The following is a 21732-nucleotide window of genomic DNA, read 5'->3' on the forward strand; positions in this document are numbered from 1 at the left end:
TCAATGGCTTAGACCCTCCATCTGGTTTGGGCTTGCTGTCTGGTATGGCTGCAGTCTGAGTGACTGGGGTGTCTGCAGGCTTTACTGATTTATCTTCCTGCCTCTCTACCTGCTGCAGTGTGCGATAGGCATATGCCAAAGCCCAACATATTGCAAGGAGCTTGTTCTCATTAGAATTGTCACTGTATTTCTCTTTCAGATATTTCGCCACCTCAGCTGAACTTGTTCATGGGGAAACTTGCAAACCATTGGGTCAGAGAATTTCTTCAAGATTTGGCCCATATCTGTGGGAGTGTGTTTGTTTAGTTCAGTCCGGGTCTCCCCCCCATGTTCTGTAAGTTTGGTGTACCCCAGTTGGCACCCCCCCTGTTTTATTAAAATCACCCTGTCTGTCATTTTTATCTCCTCCCAGGACCCTGTCTGTCACTCTGCCACTCCTCCCAGGCTTCTGGAAAGTTCTAGCCAGGGGGCCAGGTGATTAGTCCTGGGAAAGGAGTCCCTCCCTTCCCCTGTTATAGTTGGTTCCCTTATGTGTCCCTCGTTCTGCTTGCCGCACCCTTCCCTTCCCTGGTTGGTTGTTCTGTACACCCCCCCCCCCCCCATGCCCCCCCCGCTATAAAATGCCCTGGCCCACGATCTGCAGGTGCTCTGGGTTGGGCACCCCTGGTGGTTGAGGTCCCCCCGTTCGGAGGACCAATAAACTTTCTGGATTTAACCCAACTCTGAGCCTGCCCCTTTCCTCCGCCGTCTGCCTTTATCGCCGTGGTCCCTTGGAAGGACCCACAAGCCAGACCTCTGATCCCTCCGATATCAGAGGCTGGCCCCCGTTGCCTGCTGTGTCCCGAGCTGACCGGGCTGAGTGGGAACTGTTCCCAGAGGACACAACGGCACATATCCTCCCATTCCTCACACCACTCAGGATGTTCCACCTCTGGGTCAGGTGTCTCAGCAGTCACCCTGGAAATCTGAGCTCTTATTCTAGACAAGCTGCGAATCACATAGAGGAAGATTACCAGATAAAATACCAGGAGGGTGGTCTCTAACATCCAGGGAAAACTGAATACTCTCAAAAGATAACCTATCAAATTTAAATGGAAGGGAAACCCCGTCTCCTCCTCTTCTAACAATCTGGGTGCAATTACTAATAAATTCCCAAAACAGGCTACCAAAGCTAGGACTGGGGTTAGGACGGAGAAACCACATATCATACACACTTCGAACAGCTGCTTGTACCTCTGTCAACTTCTTATAAATCATTATCACCGAGCACAGCCAGATAGAAATCCTGATTCATCTCCCTTCTCTGTAAAATTTACATATCAAGGACAAGATTGGAGCAAGTTGTGGATAGGCAAATAGGCCTAGGGACCAGAAAGGCACTAGTACCTTAAACAAGCCTACGGACCAGAAATACATGAATATATCAAGCCAGAGAAACGTTATGAACTCAACCAACATGGTGACTATTTTACCTCAACACAGATTAAGTGAATTCAAACCAAAATGTAATCAGCACAGGTTTTTTCACTTTCCTTCGAGCCACTGTGCTAGTTTGAAAACAAACCAGTGGGAGGCACCAAGTCAGAATAACAATTTAATGGAAATTAAAGAAAAGGAAAAGAATGTAAAAGAAAACACTGACAGAGTCAAGATACAACCTGAGTCCCTGTTAGGCAGGGTGGTGGTAGCAGTCCTCTGAAGTGGTGATCCTGTAGTAGAAGGGGTCTGCTCTTCCTCAGAAAGTCCAGTGGTGGCTGTGTAGCTCCTGTCCTCTGGAAATCCAGTGGAAAGAGTGTCTCTGGTGTTAAGAGTCCCAGATTATATCCACGATGGGATGCTTGGTTCCTCCCTCTGGGTGGAGCATCTCACAATAGGGTAATGAGTCATGAGGCCAAGTGTTGATTAGGCTCATTAACAGAAGATAGTCCGGAGGGAGTTATCTCTGAGTCATGCAGCAGGACAATGATGGGCCATTAACAGCAAGATAGTCTGGAGGGAGGAGGCAAGGAACCACTGCCCCACCTGATTTCCACAGCTCATGAGGATGGTAATAGAATACACCTCAACCCAGGACAGCCACGCAGTTGGGCGCCACTAAATTTGTTCCGGTTTGGCCAAATTTAGAAATATATCCTCTGAGAGAAGGCATAACCACCCCTCCCCCACATGGTTCGAGAAAACATAAATTTTCCTTAAAGGAAAGTGAAAGAGATAAAACTATTTATTTACCAAACACATGGGAAAAGGAAAATAATGCTAAATAATAAAATCTCTCGCTGTGGTGAAAAAACCTGGGAAAAGTGTTAGAGTCCTCCCTTTGGTCTCCTCAGAGCTGGGGCTTAGCCCAGGGCCAGGGCCTCTGTGCCCGGTGGAAAGTCCTCCTGATGTGCTCTGAGGTTGAAGCAGTCCAGTAGAAAAAGGAGAAAATCTGAAATTCCAGGGAAGGAAAAGCAAAGTTCAACTCTCAGTCTCTCCCCGGAGAAAAAGAAGCTGAACAACTGGCCAAAAAGCTGACTGGGAAGCAGCAAGCCGGGTGCTTCCTCGCTCCCCTGACGCAGCTGAAAAAAAAGTCCCTATCTCTATGTGACCTTGAACAAGCTGCAAACTGCTTTGAGAAAGTTTTGCTCAGTTTTCCTTCCCCCTCTCAGGCTCAGTTTAAAGGCATAGAAAGGCACAAGAATTAATTTCTGGGCATAGGGCAGCGATATGGGATACACATCACAAAGTCACCCCAAGACAGAGGGCAATGAAGGTCATTTGGGATGTGTATTCAGTGGTGCTCATACTTTTACCTCAGGCACTACCTGTGGGAGTCCATTAATAATTGTACCCAGTCTGGGGGGGGAACAGGGGAGGATGATATTCCCCAGCCTTTCACCCCCTCTTCCTCCTTCAGGCCTGTTTAAACAGCTTCTGAGAATTTTGAATTTTCTTTGGATTTTTAGGAAAGCATGTTCTTTTTACTAAAAGTCTGCCAGGTTTTCTCACTGTGGTCCATACCATGTTTAGAGTCAAGAGATTTCTAGGAAGGTCTTTCATAGATCTGCCCCAAGGGTGGATAATCATGAGTGGCATGGAATGTGGGAGAAAATGGGGTAGTTTTTGAAGGACTATTCTGGTCCCATGGTTTGGAAGTTCACCCCTGAACAACTACAGGACCTTGATAAAGTGGCAGAATATTTGAGAGAAAAAGGCTGTGGCAGTTCCAGAGAGGTGCAAAATTATGCAACATGCTGGGCCCTGGCTACTATTTATCGGACACTGCTCATTACTAGACAGCACCCTTGGGGGGACAAGGAGGAGGAAAGCAGACCAACAGGCACTGTGGCCACTCAAACTGCAGCTGAACCAGAGGAACAAGCAGTGCTGGGAGCAGCTGCCCCTACACAGAAGAAGAAATACAAGACAAAATCAGTTCACTTAGTGAGGGATGAAGAGGAAGCAGGGCCCTCACAACAAGAGGAAGAGGCAGGGCCAGAGATAATCACCTGATCACTATCCCTGGTTGAGCTGTGAGATATGTGAAAAGATTTCAGCTGCCAGTCAGGTGAGCCCCATATGACCTGGCAGCTCTGATGCTGGGATACCATGGCCCACAATAGGAAACTAGATGGTAGTGAAGCCAAGCAGCTGGGATCCCTGTCCAGGGATGTGGGCATTGACAAGACAATTGGGAAGAGGACAGAAACTTTCAGCCTCTGGAGGCGACTCCTGTCAAGCGTGAGGGAAAGGTATTCCCTCAAGGATGATCTAGTAGTGAGCCCATGCAGGTGGAATGCCATGGAGAAGGGTATCCAGTACCTGAGAGATTTAGCTGTATTGGACATAATCTATAGGGATCCAAATAATGAGCAATGCCTGTCTGTGGAAAGACTGTCCAAGACTGTGGACAAATTCAAAAGGCTCAATCAAGTTAGAGAGGAAATGTCCCATGCCTAGACAGTATGGAACAGAGGCTCTGCTATTGGGAGTAAGTGCCTCCCTGCTTGAGAGAGAGGGGACACACCATGAGGTAACATGTGGTTTTACCTGTATGACCATGGAGAGGACATGAGGAAGTGGGATGGAAAACCCACCTCTGCCCTGGCAGCATGGGTATGTAACTTGAGTGGAAGAACAACCACCACAGGAAATTCTTTAAGGATAAATGCTGCTCCAGTTTCCAGTGGACAAGTCCTCTGAAAGAATGGGAGGGCTGATGTTACTTTCGATCCTCTTAAAGGGACCTCCACATCATATTTACAAGAAGTGAGCAACAAGTACTATGACCAGAACTAGAGGGGCCCTGCCTCCAGCTAGGTGGATGAAAGGGAAAATTGGATCTATTGGACTGTGTGGATGCAATGGCCTGGCACATCAGACTCGCAAGAGTACAAGGCTTTAGTTGACACCGGTGCACAACGCACCCTGATGCCATCTGTTGGAGAATAGAATTATTGGGATCAATAAAAGAACTGTGCAAGCTATTGAGCTGGAGGTTTTTAGGCCTGTGTGTGTGAGAGACATTTTCCGTGGGAAAGTCCCTGTGTGAAACTAAACAGTTTCAGCCTGAGAAATTTCAGGGAGTAACGTACTTGCAGGTGTGATATCTAGGAGTATACGAGGAGGCAAGCACAAAATTCTTTTGATCATAACAAGACTGTGGAAAACTGCCAATGTAGTCCAATTGTGTAGAAATAGAAATGTGTCCTGATAAGCGTTAAGCCACTTAGGAGCTAACAAGCTGGTATACTATATAAGTGTCTTTAGACTGCTAATAAATCGGAGTGTATTTTTCAACCATATTGGTTGTTTTCTGTTTTTCTCCCCCCGCCGGGGATCCGGGCTCCCTGTCCCGCGCGGCTTCCAACAGCCATCAAAATATATAGGGGCAGAATCCATTTCTATTTCTGGAGTGACAGGGGGATCCCAACAGCTGACTGTACTAGAAGCTCAGGTGAGCCTGGCCAAGAATCAATGGCACTAACACCCCACTGTGACTGGTCCAGAGGCCCTGTTTATCCTCAACATATATTACCTCAGGAGAGAGTATTTCAAAGACCCAAAAGGGAATTGTTGGGCTTTTGGGATAGCTCCTGTGGAGACAGAGGGAATTAGCTTAATCCCTTGCCTGGGCTCTGAGGACCCTTCTTCTGTGAGACTGCTGAGGGTTTAAGAACAACAGGACCTGATCACTACAAAAACAGTGCACTGTCAACATTACCACAATAAACGGGATTCCATGACTGCCATCCATGAGATGATCCATGAACTGGAACCCCAGGGAGTGGTCATCAAGATTCATTCATCCTTTAACAGTACTATATGGCCAGTGTGAAAGTCCAATGGAGAGTGGAGACTGACAGTGGACTATCATGGACTGAATGAAGTCACACCACCACTGAGTGCTCCTGTGCCGGACATGCTGGAACTTCAGTATGAACTGGAGTCCAAGGCAGCTAAGTGGTGCCACCATTGACATTGTGAATGCATTTTTCTCCATTCCTTTGGCAGCAGAGTGCAGGCCACAGTTTGCTTTCACCTGGACGGGCATCCAGTACACCTGGAACCAACTGCCCCAGGAGTGGAAACACAGCTCTACCATCTGCCATGGACTGATCCAGGCTGCACTGGAAAAGGGTGAGGCTCCAAAACACTTGCAGCACATTGATGACATCATTGCATGGGGAACACAGAAGAGGAAGTTTTTGAAAATGGAAAAAGATAATCCAGATCCTCCTGAAGTCCAGTTTGGCCATAAAACAAAGTAAGGTCAAGGGACCTGCCCAGGAAATCCAGTTTTTAGAAGGGCAAGATGGACGTCCTCAGATTCCAATGCATGTGGTCAACAAAATAGCAGCTATGTCCCCACCGACCAGCAAGAAGGAAACACAGGCTTTCCTAGGCACTGTGGGTTTTTGAGGATGCACATTCCGGATTACAGTGAGATTGCAGTCCCTCTCTATCATGCCCTGGAAGAAGAACTATTTCAAGTGGTGTCCTGAACAACAACAAGCTTTTGAACAAATTAAACAGGAGATTGTTCATGCAGTAGCCCTTGGGCCAGTCAGGACAGGACAGGATGTGAAAAATGTGCTCTACAACGCACCTGGGGTGAATGGTCCTTCCTGGACTCTAAGGCAAAAAGTACCCAGGGATACTTGAGGACGGTCCCTGGGGTTGTGGAGTCGGGGATACAAAGGATCCATGTCCTATTATAGCCCAACAGAAAACAACTGGCAGCTTATGAAGGTGTTCAAAATGCTTCAGAAGTGATTGGCATCAAAGCCCAGCTCCTCCTGGCACCCTGACAGCCAGTGCTGGACTGGATGTTCACAAGGAAAGTCCCTTCCACACATCATGCCACTGATGCCACATGGCATAAGTGCTTTGCGCTAATTACATAGCGAGCTTGAATAGGAAATCCCAATCCCCCAGGGATCTTGGAGGTCATCACAAACTGGCCTGAAGGTGAAAATTTTGGACTATCACCATCACAGTAGGAAGAGCAAGTGACACGGGCTGAGGAGGCCCCATCATATAATCAGCTACTAGAAGATGATGAGCAACATGCTCTCTTCACTGATGTTTCCTGCTGTATTGTAGGGCTACATCAAAAATGAAAAGCTGCCGTATGGAGTCCTATGCGACGAGTCGCAGAAGCTAGTGAGGGACAAGGTGGATCATGTCAGGCTGCAGAGCTGAAAGCCATCCAGCTGGCTTTAGATATGGCTGAACGAGAGAAATGGCCACTGCTCTACCTCTACACTGACTCATGGATGGTAGCACATGCTCTGTGGGGGTAGCTGGACTGATGGAAAAAGACCAATTGGCAGCACACAGGTAAAGCCATCTGGGCTGCTGAATTGTGGCAGGACTTCGTTGCCTGGGTAGAGAAATTGGCTGTAAAAGTATGTCATGTAGATGCACATGTGCCCAGGATTCGGGCTACTGAAGAGCATCTCAACAGTGGACAGGTGGATTGAGCTGCCAAGATTCCAGTGTCTCAGGTCAATCTGGACCGGCAACATAAGGGTGAATTATTTCTGGCTCGGTGGGCCCATGACACCTCAGCTCATCAGGGAAGAGATGCAGCATACAGACGGGCTCGTGATTGAGGGGTGGACTTAACCATGTAATGCCTAAAGATTTTTAGCTTTTTTATATATTTGTACATTTTTAATACATAGCTGTATAGTTTCCAGCACTTTCTTACACTTTGGAACAGTAATTACTTTTTCTCACACTTTATGTCACACTCTTGAAATTCTATTTAGTCTTATTTTCAAGAAAATAATTTCTAAAAAGGACATCCTGTTTTGCACCAGCACTTGGGAGACACAACAAGATATAGGGTTAAGAACCCCTTGGAGGGACTCCAATGGGGCAGGTCCAATGGTGGGTTACTAGGACAACCCTTCCCGTATTGGATGTACTTGCTAGATATACTAATCTGTTAAACTTATAAAAATTGTGAAAATTCGATTCTGCACATGCACATAGGTATATTTTGTGCACCTGAAAGCTTTCATTAAAAGACTGCTCTTTATGTTATCAATTCTAATATTGTTTGGAAAGTTTTTCTTCTGATCTTAGGCAACACATGGACACCATCTTCCAGGTTATCCATAACTGTGAAACATGCACTGCAATCAAACAGAGCCAAGCTGGTAAAGCCCCTGTGGTATGGGGGATGATGAGGGATGATGACTGAAATATAAATATGGGTAGGTCTGGCAGATCAATTGCATCACACTCCCGCTGATGCCTTGAGGTGGCCACCTAAAAACAGAGACTAGAGAAGAATAAGAGAATAAAAGTAGGTATTTATTTGAAGGGCCTTCAAAGGTATACCCTGGGCAGCCAAAAAGCTACACCCAAGATGGACCCTGGGTCATGGGTTCTTCACACTTTTATAAGTTTGGTTCATTTGCATATCAGGGTTAATTCTCCAATTATAACTTCAGTTAATTATGTAATCACCCCAAGTTGGCCCCCTCCCCCCCCCCCCCCCCCCCCCCCCCCCCGCCTTCTCTAGGCTTTAGTTTACACATTTTGGGGCCTGGTGTCCTTGAAGAGCAAATTTAGAGTGGCGTGTTATGTCTAACCAGCATGAGAGAACAGTAGCTAACAGGCCACATGAAACTTCAGTTACCCACCAAGCAGTACAGGATTTGAAAAATATAAAAGTTAAAACCTAAGGCATCACCGCAAACCCACCAAGGCAAGTGCTACATGCTGACAATGGAGGAAACAACCACTGGATGGCTGGAGATGTACCCTGTGCCTCACACCACGGCCTGGAACACCATCCTGGGCCTTGAAAAGCAAGTCCTGTAGTGACATGGCACCCCAGAAAGACCTGAGTCGTACAACGGGACTCATTTCAAAAACAGCCTCATAGACACCTGGGCCAGAGAACAGAGGATTGAGTGGGTGTATCATATTCCCTATCATGCACCAGCCTCTGGGAAAGTTGAACAGTACAATGGACTGTTAAAAAACACATTGAAAGCAATGGATGGTGGGACCTTCAAAGATAGGGATCTACATTTCATGTAGGCCACCTGGTTTGTTAACACTAGAGGCTCTACCAATGAGCTGGCCTTGCCCAATCAAAACCTCCACGTACTGTAGAAGGGGATAAAGTCCCCGTGCTGCATATGAGGAATGTGTTAGGGAAGACAGTTTGGATTAGTCTTGCCTCAAACAAAGGCAAACCCATGTTACAGTGGGGATACTGCAACACGCCTATACCAAACCAGGAGTCCCGTGGAAAAGAAATATATATATGGACGGATTCTTGCTAGATGTTTCAGAGAGATGTTTATTTCTCCAGCCGCATGGCCGGGCTCTGCCGAGGAACTGCTACAGTCAGGACCCGAGCTCCTTTTGCCCACGCAGGAGAACACAAACCAACCAATGGGGAACGAGGCTGACCAGGGGCAGGGAAACCCCGTGCCTCCCCTCAGGGCTCCCAGGGCTACAGGGCGGGGAAGGGACCCCGACATTTCACCCGTTTTATTTTGATAAAAGGAGAATGAAGACAACTGGATAACCATAACAAGAACAGCTTCAAAACAAAACAAGTCACCCTCCTGAGTCTTTAAATGTCCAAACAGATTCTCTGGAACATCTTACAGCTGACAGAAGGGAGAAATCCATCCATGGGATTGTTTTTGCTCAAGGACTTGGGTGCACTTGGTGGGTAATGCAGAGGGACAGGGAAACACAATGTGTACTTCAAAGGCATTTGATTTTTGGGTAAGAACAGTCTGTAATGATGAATTGTATGATATTGATTGCTGAATGACACTGCCACTGTGTGCCATAGCTCCCATGGCCAATGAGGATGGACTGCTCCAGATATACAAGTAGTGAGCTCCTGTTGCAGCAACCAGCTAACAGCACACCAGCCTTCCTGCCCTGGAAGACATCTAGGACACATAAAGCCCACAGTCATGGACTAAATGAACTCAACAGACATCTTGGAGGGATGGCCATTGAGTATGGAAATGATACCTGTGCTTGCATATATATTTTATAGATATATATATCTGGGCATGATGTAGATTGTATAGAATAAGGGGTAGTAGGTTGTCTTGGTTCCAGCCAGGACAGGGTTAATGTTTGTAGTATCCAGGAAGGGGAATGGCTAGATACCTGGAGGCGATTCTATAGCACCTCACATCATTTTCTGGGTTACATTGCTTGGCAGCATGGTGGGGCATTGTCAGTGGTGAGCATTCGCACATGAATTGTTTGGTTTTTGTACACTTTATTATTAGTATTGCTGCTGTTACTGTTAATTTTCTTATTGTTGTTTCCAGTAAATTGTTCTTTTCTCAACCCCTGCTCTCTACCCTTTGTGACTCCAATTCTCCTCTCCAGCCTGCTGCAGGGGAAGGAGGGAGTGAGCGAGCGGCACGTGGTTTGGAGTATCTCAGTGCAAACACTAAATTGGAGAATACCATTTATAAACCATGACACAGGTACAAATTGAAAGAGGGCAAATTTAGGTTAGATATTAGGAAGAAATTCTTTACAGTGAGGGTGCTGAGACACTGGGACAGCTTGCCCAGGGAGGTTGTGGATGCCCCAACCCCAGAAGTGTTCAAAGCCAGGTTGGATAAGGCCTTCATCAACCCAGTCTACTGGAAGGTGTCCCTGACCATGGCAGGGGAGGTTGGGACTACATGACCTTGAAGGTCCCTTCCAAGTCCTTAACATCCTCTGATTTTATAACAAAGCTGGTGAAGGGTCTAGAGAGTAAGTCCTATAAGGAGCAGCTGAAGGAACTGGGGTTTTTTAGTCTGGAAAGGAGGCTCATAAGGGAACCTTCTCATTCTCTACAAGTACCTGAAAGGAGATAGTAGCAAGGTGAGTATCAGTCTTCTCCCAGGTAACAAGTGACAGGATGAGAGGAAAAGGTTTTAAGTTGCACCAGGGGAGGTTTAGATTGGATATTAGGAGCAATTTCTTCACTGAAATGGTTATCAAGCATTAGAACAGACAGCCCAGGGAAGTGGTTCAGTCCCTGGAGGGATTTACAAGATGTGTAGATATGGCACTTGGGGACATGGCTTAATGGTGGACTTGGCAGCATAAGGTTTAACAGTTGGACTTGATGATCTTAAAGGTAATTTCCAACCTAAGTGATTCTATGATTCTGTGCAAACTAACCTGGTCTTCCTAGCCCTCCTACGTTTCTCTCCAAGATCTTCCAACAGCTCTAATCAGTCAGGAGCATTCTTATACCAGGTCTTCAGCTAGCAATCACATCACTAGTTTAGGTGACCCATCTTTACTGCATTTCCTCTTGGGAGATAAATTTTTGACATCTTTACAAAAAGACATACACTTGTTCTTGGAAAGAATCCTAGTTGTGGTAACAGATTTATATCCAAATAGAAGTGTCACCTCTCTAACAAAAAGATACTTACCATTGCAATAATATTGATGTTTCCTCCATTTTAATCTATATCTGTGTAACATTCTAAAAACATTCTATGTTAAAAATAAAACAACTTCAGATCTCTGCTATATTTTTAGATTTAGAAACATCAAAAATACTCACCCCAAGCACCTGAAGCTAAAGAATTATTCTGGTTTGGTGTTGTCTCATATTCAGGATTCAAAGATGGCTGAAAGGAAGATTTAGCATCATTAAATAAAATTTATTAATAAGTCTTGAATTCTGAGACCAATGAAATATAGAAACACAATAATATTGAAAGTATGACCTCTGTTGTCAAAGATTTTTAAATGGAGACAGATTAGACACTTCTCCCTGCAACCCAAATAGATTCAACACTCACTTGTTTCCTCTTCTCCAACAAAACATCTCAAGCAGCAGTCAATACCATTATATAAACTGTCCAAAGAAAGCAAAACAGTGATGTATGGTTCTTCAAAGAGGAAGCTCACTGTCTTGGGGTGACGTTATGATGTGTATCCCATATCGCTGCCTATGCCCAAAATTACATCCTACAATTTTAGGCTGAAGCATGGGATCTCAAACAGCCAGTGGCAGAAAGATAATTTTGTTAGTACTTCAGATTTCCAGTAAGGTACTTTTATAGAATTTAATGCATACACATGCCACAGTAAATTTAGAACTCAATTATAGTTTCACTTTAACACTTAAGTGACAATAATAAAAACAATTATAAAGTCTGGATATAGAAAGAGAAGTTAGTGGACAAATGACTAGCACCCTCTTACCTATGGGAAGGGTGATCCCTTACATGATGATTGTAACTGGTGAAATCTCACTAAGTAGCTTGCAATGGACAAAGTAGCGCAGAAACAATGAAACCTTGTTTATTATAATTACAATTAACTTACAAAATCCTCAGCCTCAAACTGTTTGGGTACTTCCTTGTCTTCCTTCTTCCCAGTTTCATTATCACATACATTGTTTTCATGCAGTCCTTGGCCTTTTCCACAGTGGAAGGTGCTGGTACAAGTGCGGAAACCTCCACCATGGTATCCCCCAGGATGGTTTATATTTTCTGTACCATTTCTGCCTTGTGAATGCCAACCATTCTTCTCTTTTCTCCCAAAATGCCCTTAGATTTTTAAATTTTAAAGAAATGTAGTTACTAGCTGTTTTGAAAGAACATTCTACTTCTGCAAAATTGGTAGAGAAATTAAGCAAGCAACTCTATACTCTGGGATGTGACAGTTTAGTAAACTTAGTTTTCATTTACATAAGCAGCAGGGAAGAATCTCAAAACATTGCCAAAGAAAGAGAAGAGTAGTCCAACATTAAGAAGTCAAACCCCTTTTCTGGCTACTCATTTTTATGTTGTTGGCTCGAGAATCAACTTGACCACCTTCTTAAGAGAGAAATACACCTGGAATCACACTACTTTAACCAACCTTAGTCATCACATCATCTCCCAAAAGATCTATCTTTCCATTACCTCTATTCTACAACAGAATGCAGCATTTGGCATAGGACAACAACGAACATATTTAAAATGTTCAATGACATCTAAATTATACCTCTGCTAGGCCATCCAATGTTAGGATCAAACCCATCTGAAGAGCTGTGTCTTCTGCGATTTGTTTCATAATGATTTTCTGCCCACAAAAAATTTTCAGAATGTTTCTCAAAGTTCAGTGATGACTGTAAAGGAGCACAAGAGATATCTGATTAATAACAAAACTGAATTATCAGAACTGTAATATGTATATTACTTATGGTATATACAGTCCATTTTTAAAAGGACTACTAATAGCAGACAATACAGCAGTCCTTGAGTATGCATATGTTCAGTTAGGTCATCATCTCCCATGCTAGCAGAAGCTATATCTTCTGCTTCAGGACACTGAAACAGTGTTGAGGACCATGCTTGTGACACAATGTAAAAATCCCAAGCATTTATTCTGGTTTGGCAGCAGAAGAGAGCACGAGTGACGTGTTGCAGCAGAGAAAAAATGAAAAAAAGGTAACAAAGAATACAAGAGCAGTTTTGGAAGGCAGGAAAGAAGTCAGGGATCTTAATTTGAGTAGAGACTACACATGTATTGCATAGAAAGCAGAGAGTTGCTTCCGCCAGACAGCTATACCCAAAAAAGGCCCAGTTTATTAGACCTGTCATTACAACATAATAAAGCAAATGCAACTAGTTATGAAATAGAAATAAAGTCTAGAGTCAAAAGTGTACAGATTCATAAATACACTTCAAATTACTGGGTTATAAAGTAGGCATGGTAGAAATTTTAGAGAATTAAATCTTTATAAAGTACTTCCTACTGGTATATTAAACTAAAACCTTATGTTGAGAATAGCACTCAGAAATCCAAATACATCCTGACTACAACTCATACCTAATGGGAATAAACAAAACAAAAAAAATCATGTCTTACAGCAGCTGTCTTACTTATTACTTCTATCTGACTTTACTATTTTAATACTATAACATTTCTTTCATTGTTATACCTTCAAAATTAAAGAATAAATTTTCATTCTGCAAAAATAGTGCTTAGCCTTACTGTTGTACCTGCCACACAAACCCCAGTGATAGCAGAAAGCTGTTACCCAGTACCTCCCTGGTACATAGCCAACCTTTGATGCAGATAAAGCAAAGCCCCCTTCCCTCCACCACATACTGCGTATATGTCCACTGTATTACACATGTACAAGAGATCCAACACTTCCCAGGGCCATAATAGCCACAAATGCATAAATGTATATAAATGTGGAAATGTACTATGTGAGCAAAGTAAGCTTAGTGATTCCAGGGAATATAAACGTCACCAAAAGTATCAACTTTGCTGCCTGAAGCTTGCTCTCTCTCCAGACTGAGTAACAGTCAGGAAAAAAAAAAAAAAAAAAAGCATAGCATTAATGGGGCATGTTTAAAAATTAAAGCCCCAAGTATATTTTGACAGTTATTGCCCATTAAAGTCTAAGCAAGTCATATTAATATTCAAAGTACTCTACTGGTCAAAGTGAGAAGGAGAAAAAAAAAAAAAAGGAAATTACAGTAATTGATTTAACTACTTTGGAAAATACATTGAGACAATCACACAAAAAATAACACCTAAGTTCTACTGACAATTCCCCCAGTGGAACTCAAGGTACCATTCAAAATCCATTGCTTAAAATTCAGACTCAAGTAAGCAATAGATATGTATTTCCAAACTGTATAGAAGTCAAATGAAAAGGGATTTCCCTCTCAATTTGAAACCTGTGAATTATTTCCTTAAAAAACTTGGAGAGAAAAAAATAGAAAACCACAAGAAATTATGAAAAGATCCAAGTACTTAACAAAAAATCATTCCTTATAAACAAACTTTGAATAAAGTGCCAAAAGTTTCTGAAAGCTCCAGATCTGTTGATCATAGACGAAATTTTAGAATTTAGCTTCACGTGTTCATTTACATACAACAACTTTCTAATGTTGCCTTTGGAGTTTAACTTTTTTTGGTATAAACTTTGAAGAACAAGCACATTTTCACAAGCTATAACTGACAGTACTTTATAGTGTTTGAGTTGTATTTGATATAATGCATTTAAAGCCTCTAAATTGTATGCAAAGGTCATGCAGTTTGCATTTTACCCACATGATGGAGATATTAGTTGATCAACTTTCTTGTAATCAACAGGAAATCTATTGGCAATTTCTGGAAGTTGAGAAATTATCTGACTTGATGTAACCAGCCAAGAAAGAAAGCAACAGAAATTTTTGAAATATAAGAAGTCTTATTCCTTAACATGAAGTAACAGAAAACTTGCAAAAATGACTGCATTTACCAATCTGCAATCTCCCCATACACATTTTACAGCAATTAGTTTTTGAAAGTTTCATCCATATCTCAAGATGGCTTCACTACTCACAAAGCTTTCCCATTTTCATCTGCTCAACTGCAATACTGTACTGATGTAAATATATTACTTTCAGACCCAAACTAAAGCTACTGAGCAATGGATACCCAGCTATTGCAGTTGACTTTGCCATATAAGTGACAGGGGGGTGATATAAAAGCTTATCTTTAAGAGGAAATCATCAGTAATAGACGAGATGGATTTCATTTAAGCTGTAATCAGTCACGTTAAGAAAATTCTTTCACAATCCCAGCTTCCTTACATCAGGTTTTTCTAATGCTACCCTTTGTCTAGGTAAGGGAAAGCCTCAGCTACCCAGGATTGAGGGGGAAACTAAACTGAAATGCAATTCCTACCAAGTGCCTTTCAGGGAAATAAAAACTGACTGGGCAGAGTTTAGTTTCTCCTTCTCAAGTTTAAATGCTGTTGATACTATAGCCTCATCCCAGCTACATTCTACATGAAGCATTAGACACTTTGCCTTCCTCATCCCATTCTTCTTCATCCCTCTTACCTGCTCTTCTCTTCAGCATCTTTCATGTTGAGATATGGGAAGCAGAAATAAACATCTATCCTAGGAAATGGAGGGGAACAGGGAGCAAAAGGGCACATTATTTGAGACCTCTCTTGTAGAGGAATGACAGGATAAGCTTTATTCCATAAACTAGGAACTACTACACATTGGGTAGGACCAAAAAGACTTTTCAAGTGTTTAATATCCAAATATGCTCTATTTAACACAATGCTGATCACTGAGGGAGAAGACAATGCAAGGAAATAAGCTGCATTTCAAACAATAAAACACAAAGACTATAATGGAGAAAGCATACAACTACAGAGTTTTTGCAAGAGACTAAAAAAGTGTATCTAAACTCCTTGAGGCAAAGATTAATGAAAGAGAACAGGATCCACAACATATACTTGCAATGAAATTTCCCACAAATGAGGAATAAGGTGACAAATACGACCCACACCCCAGATATATTTGAGTAGTACTGGGGTAAGGCTAGAACTTATTTTTATCCTGCTATATTGACACTTTAAGTATACAGTTAAAGCTCTTCCAACAGATTCTTGAAAAATGTGGGAAAAGATTGTTTTTCAATTGTGACACCATGTTAAACTAAGCTCTAATTACTTTTCTGACTGAAAATGTATTAAATTGGAAAAAGCAGATCATAAGAGCTGAATACCTCAGAAATCAAGTAGAATGAAAACAAATAGATCACAGGAACCATTCTGGAACAGATAGGCCTGATGTTCTCAGAACAGCAATTGACAGTTGCTTATAGATAGTCTATAAGCAACTTGGGATGGCTTTATGATGTGTATCCCCTATTGCTGCTCTATGCCCAAAAATTAACTTTGTGCCTTTCTGTGCCTTTAAACTGAGCCTGAGAGAGAGGGGGAAAAAAACCCTAGTGAAACTTTCAAAACAGTTTGTTCAAGGACACAGAGATACAGACTGCTCTGCTTCTAACAGAGCGGGAGGAAGCACCCTGCTTGCTCTTCAGCCAGCTTTCGGCCTCTTTTCTCTGGAGGGAGATGGAGAGTTGAACTTTGTTTTCCTGGGACTTCGATTTTTCTCTTCTTCCTTTCTGGACTGCTTCAACATCAGAACACATCAGGAGAATTTTTTTCATCAAGGCCCCAGAGGAGGGCCCACCCCATCTGTCTTGGGGTGACTTTGTGATGTGTATCCCCTATTGCTGCCCCATGCCCAGAAATTAATTTTGTGCCTTTCTGTGCCTTTAAACTGAGCCGGAGAGGGGGGAGGAAAACCTGAGCAAAACTTCTTCAAAGCAGTTTGCAGCTTGTTCAAGGTCACACAGAGATAGAGACTTTTTTTTTCAGCTGTGGCAGCAGAGCGAGAGTGAGGAAGGCACCTGGCTTGCTTTTGGCCAGTTTTTCAGCTCCTTTTTCTTTCTCTGGAGACGGAGAGCTGAACTTTTGTTTTCCTGGGACTTTGTTTTTTTTCCTTTTTTTTTTTTTTCTGCTGGACTGTTTCAACATCAGAATACATTGGGAAGAATTTCCACCAAGGCCTTGGCCCTGGAGGTGGGCCCACCACCCTGTCTCAGCTCCAAGGAGGGGGAGAGAGAGACTACGGAAGGACTCTGAATTTTCCCAGGTTCCTCTCAGCAGAGCGAGAGGTTTTATTATTTAGCATTATTATCCTTTTCCTGTGTTTTTGTTAAATAAATAGTTTTTATCTCTTTCACTTTCCTTCGAGGAAAAAGTTTCTTTTTTCCCGAACCTGGTCGGGGAGGGATGGTTTGTAACCTGCCTTCTCTCAGAGGATATTTTTCCTCCAAATTTGTCCAAACCGGCACAACTATAGTAAACAAAGAAGCTAGATAGATCAGCATAGAAGTTAAATAGAGCAATATAACAAATAAGGACATTCAATGCATGCATGCACGTGCGTGTGTAGATATATAAAAGTAAAGCAATGGGAACACAATTGACAGTCGACTGTGCATTTAACAGTAGCACTGAATCAAGGGGAGGAGGGGGAAGCAGAGTTTAAATGATTTGCTAAGAAGCTGTTTGTTAAAAACAATGCATACAGCTTGCTCAACACTTATTGTGCCTACCAAAGCAGGATGAGTAGAAGACTATTTAAAAAGGGAAGGAATCTTGACCAAAGATCCTGTTTTCAAACCTAAACCTAACTTAAACCAGCCTTGAAGTTTGGACTTGGGCCAGGGACATAAAGAGCATGTGCAGGAAGGCAAGGTGAAAAGTTCAGAATGAAGAAGACTCTTTACTTCATCCCGGATACCCCTGCCCACAACCACCAGACAACACTGCACAAGCGCAACGCAGATGTAAATGACTTTTGGGCTCATTATAATACGAGGTGAGGCTAGGTGGGGCTAGGTAATGAATATCTATAGGTGTATTGGGAAACAATGAATATGGAGTTTGTAACCCAATATATACCAAGCTGAATGCAGCTGTCGGCAAGCATGACTTTGGAGGAGCTATCCCCCATGCGTCCCAGTGCTGGAATAAACATACCTACTTTATTACTTATTCCAGTAGTGGAGTCTTTTCCGCATATCAGCACAAGCCTATTTCCATAACTTTATAAAGGCTAAACATTTTCCATGGACATGAAAGACAGCAAGAAACTTCCATAAATACATTAAAGCAAGGCAATGTGACTCTCATAGCAGCAGATATAGATATTACATTCAAAATAATATAATGAAGACAACATCTTTACAAATGGAGAAATAAAACAGATTACAGGAGTTTGAAATATACAGTTGTCTCAGTTTTGGAGACAAATTTCAGGAGAAAAATGCCTTGGAATGAGCGTTTTCTCTAGAGGGAAAAGGCTTCAATAACTCCCTTTTCTTCTCCCAATGAGAGAAATGGATATCAGGGGATGAAAGTGAAAAAAAAAAAAGGTAAAATTGTTTATTAACAAAGTGTTGCAGGTTGGGTTTGTAACCAGGCAGAAACACCAATTTAGTGTAGTGGTTTGGTCTAAAATACTCATTACTGTTTCTCTTCTGTGAGATAAGAATTAGGAGAAAGGCAAAGCAGGCACCAAACTTGAAAGAATATAAAGAAGTTTATTAACAGACCTAAAAGAAGAAAAAAAAAAATTATGCCACCTTCAGAACTCTCCTCCTCGCCCCACCTTCCTCCCTTCTCCCACTGACAATGTAAAAAGACAACCCTTAAGATGTTCAGTCTGTTTACCACTTCCATAATAACCTTGTTCAGTCCATTTAGAAAGAGAAGTCTCTTCTTGCTCGTGCTATGAAAACAGTATCACAACAAAACAGCCACCCACTTCCAAATATTGTTCAGTTCATTTAGGAAGAGGAGTCTCTCTGTTCCCATGTGATTCCCTTCCCCCAACTCGCAGCTTTTTCCTGCAACTGCTTTCGGGGGTCCACTCTTGAAGTTTTTTGGGGTACAATTTTAAGGTTGAGCCGTTCAGAAACAAAAACAGAGACCCTTCTCCTTCCCTGGGAGCAAAGGCTCTCCCTCATCTTCATCTTTAGGACTATCTCTGGGAGCATCTCTAGGAACTGAGGTTTTCTCCTTTCCCATTTGGAGCAAAAGTCCTCATCTGGTCCATCTCTAGGGACTGAGGTTTTCTCCTCCCCCGTTTGGAGCAAAAGTCCTCATCTGGTTCATCTCTCCCTGTCCAAACTTCTCATGAAATTACAGCTGTGTCAGCATCTGCCTATCTCAGCGCAGGTGCTTTTGCTTACGAGTTGAACACTCCACCCCCCATATCTTCATGAAATTACAACGGGATACTCTGATATATCATAGCTTCACAACAGAATTTCAGCTTTAAGCATCTCCTCTCTCTTCCTTCAGGTTTTCAGCTCTTCACAGCAATAAAAGGGTTAATCTCACCTCGGCCTTGCAGCTGGAATGTGGCTTATCGAAGTGGAGAGGGGGGAGAGCCGAGCCGCTCCGGCTGCCCACAGCAAGGCGGGGGGGGGGGTGGTTCCACGGCTGGAACAGGTCCATCGACTCCAGGATGGCCGTGGCCCAGCCTGACCTGGCCCGAGCAGGGCCTGGCCGGGCCCGCTGGCCCCCGCATGGGGCCCGCAGCCACCTGTCCCAGCACCGGAAACGAGAGAGAGAGCTGGGGGGGGAGTTTGTCTATTCTTAAATGTGGATCACAGTGGCGGTCACAATTTTAAGTGGATTAAAGAATTGTCCATATTCAAACTGGCCAGATGATAGGTTCTATCAGGTCCCAGAGGAAACTGTAAGCACCCCTTAGCAAGGACATCCCTTCCGGGACTATGCTTGCTAACCTATGACACAAAGCAAGATACCCACAAAGCACAGGAAAAAAAAGAAAATTGAACCTTACATCCCACCCCCACCTCGCCTTGTGGCCGAGCAGCAAAGATGGCAGCTGCCCTTCTTTGTCTCTGGGAAGCAGGGAGAAAGAGTTCACACAGCAGCTGGGTTGGATTGGGTCTTCTCCTCATAGCTGGCAAAGTTGGTGGAGTTTAGTGTCCCTTCTTTCACTGGCTTGGCCTTCCCGGGCTTTGGACTGGCTGGGGCCACCCTGTAGGCTCCCCGGGCCAGAGAGAAAAAAAAAAAGCTGCCGCTGAAAGGATTTTCCAGTGAAAAGCCTCCAGGCCAGGGGGAGGGGGAAAAAACCAAAAAAACCCCAGAAGCTTCTTGGCTAAGTTGGTGAAAATTAATTCCGCAAAAGGCAAGGAAGTAACAATCCGTGTAGCTGCTGACCACACTGGAGAGAGAGATTGAATAGAGCCCATGCCCGGGGTTTCCAGGCTCCGGTCCCGCCCCCTGGTTCATCTTAAAGATACCGCAGACATTTCTGGGCATAAAGCAGATGATTAGGGAATAAAGTATCTTCATAAAATTGCCCCAAGACACCAGTTCTGCCTCTGTAGTGCTGCCTCTGTTTCTGCACTCACGCAAATTAAGAAAGAGTAGGATAGCCCCAAAAAAAAGGATTTATGAGATAGATATATTCAAGACTTCCTAGAATACTTATCAATCCTAATGATTCAGAGATTTCTATTTCTTGTTTCCAAGCTGTCTCATTGCATAGAGTAAAAGTAGTCTAGATGAAACCACCACAATGAGAATACACAACTATTTGAAAGTGCCACATGCTACCAGTAGTAGCAAGCATCCTGCCAGCAAATGAGGAGCCATTTCAGAAGGTCTATTTCAAAAGCATTTTTTTTATCACTTGGATGTGTCCTGGGGTGACTTTATGATGTGTATCCCATGTCGCTGCTCTATGCCCAGAAATTAACTTTGTGTCTTTCTATGCCTCTAAACTGAGCCTGAGAGGGGGAAGGAAAAACTGAGCAAAACTTTTTCAAAGCAGTTTTCAGCTTGTTCAAGGTCACACAGAGATAGCAGTTTCTGCCCAGCTGCCACAGGGGAGCGAGAAGGCACACAGCTTGCTGCTTTCCTGTTGGCTTTGGGCCACTTTTTTTTTTCAGTTTCCTTTTCTCCGGGGAGAGACTGAGAGTTGAACTTTTCTTTTCCTTCCCTGGAATTTCAGATTTTCTCCCTTTTCTGCTGGACTGCTTTCAACCTCGGAGCACATCCGGAGGACTTTCCACTGGGCACAGTGCGCCTGGCCCTGGGCCAAGCCCCAGCTCTGAGGAGACCAAAGGGAGGACTCTAACACTTTTTCCCAGCGTTTTTCTCCACAGCGAGAGATCTTATTATTTAGCATTATTTTCCTATTCCTGCGTGATTGGTAAATAAATAGTTTTTATCTCTTTCACTTTCCTACGAGGAAAATTTATTTTTTCCAGAAGCTGGTGGGGGAGGGGTGGTTGTGCCTTCTCTCAGAGGATATATTTCTAAATTTGGCCAAACGGGAACAAATTTAGTGGCCCCAAACTTGAGGCTCGAAGGAAAGTGAAAAAACCTGTGCTAATTATGTTTTGGTTTGAATTTACTTATTCTGTGTTGGGGTAAAGTTGTCACCATGTTGGTTGAGTTCATAATGTCTCTCTTGCTTGATGTACTCATGTCTTTCTGGTACATAGGCTTCATTGAGGTACTGGTGTTTTTTTGGTCCCTAGGGTTGTTTGCCTATCCACAACTTGCTCCAATCTTGTCCCTGATATGTAAATTTACAGAGAAGGGAGACGAATCAGGATATCTTGCTGTGCTCGGTGATAATGATTTATAAGAAGTTGACAGAGGTACAAGCAGCTGTTCAAAGTGTGTATGATATGTGGTTTCTCCGTCCTAACACCAGTCTTAGGTTCGGTAGCCTGTTTTGGGAATTTATTAGTAACTGCACCCAGATTGTTAGAGGAGGAGGAGACGGGGTTTCCCTTCCCTTTAAATTTGATAGGTTATCTTTTGAGAGTATTCAGTTTTCCCTGGATGTTAGAGACCACCCTCCTGGTATTTAATCTGGT

At 43.2% G+C, this 21732-nt stretch overlaps 1 protein-coding gene across 15 annotated transcripts in view; it reads right to left on the bottom strand.

The window, feature by feature from the left end:
• The window catches only part of LOC138102701 (vasculin-like), a 147369-nt gene that overhangs the window by 70445 nt on the left and 55192 nt on the right, over positions 1-21732 (bottom strand). For all 15 annotated transcript variants that reach the window (XM_069000457.1, XM_069000452.1, XM_069000449.1 and 12 more), the window contains 3 exons: positions 12490-12613; positions 11827-12050; positions 11057-11123 (listed from right to left, as the gene is read on the bottom strand). In XM_069000457.1, coding sequence (XP_068856558.1) covers positions 11057-11123; positions 11827-12050; positions 12490-12613 — 415 coding nt within the window. The remainder of the gene's footprint in view (positions 1-11056; positions 11124-11826; positions 12051-12489; positions 12614-21732) is intronic.

Source organism: Aphelocoma coerulescens (genome assembly GCF_041296385.1).
Source record: "Aphelocoma coerulescens isolate FSJ_1873_10779 chromosome W unlocalized genomic scaffold, UR_Acoe_1.0 ChrW_unloc_scaf_1, whole genome shotgun sequence".
Taxonomy (NCBI): domain Eukaryota; kingdom Metazoa; phylum Chordata; class Aves; order Passeriformes; family Corvidae; genus Aphelocoma; species Aphelocoma coerulescens.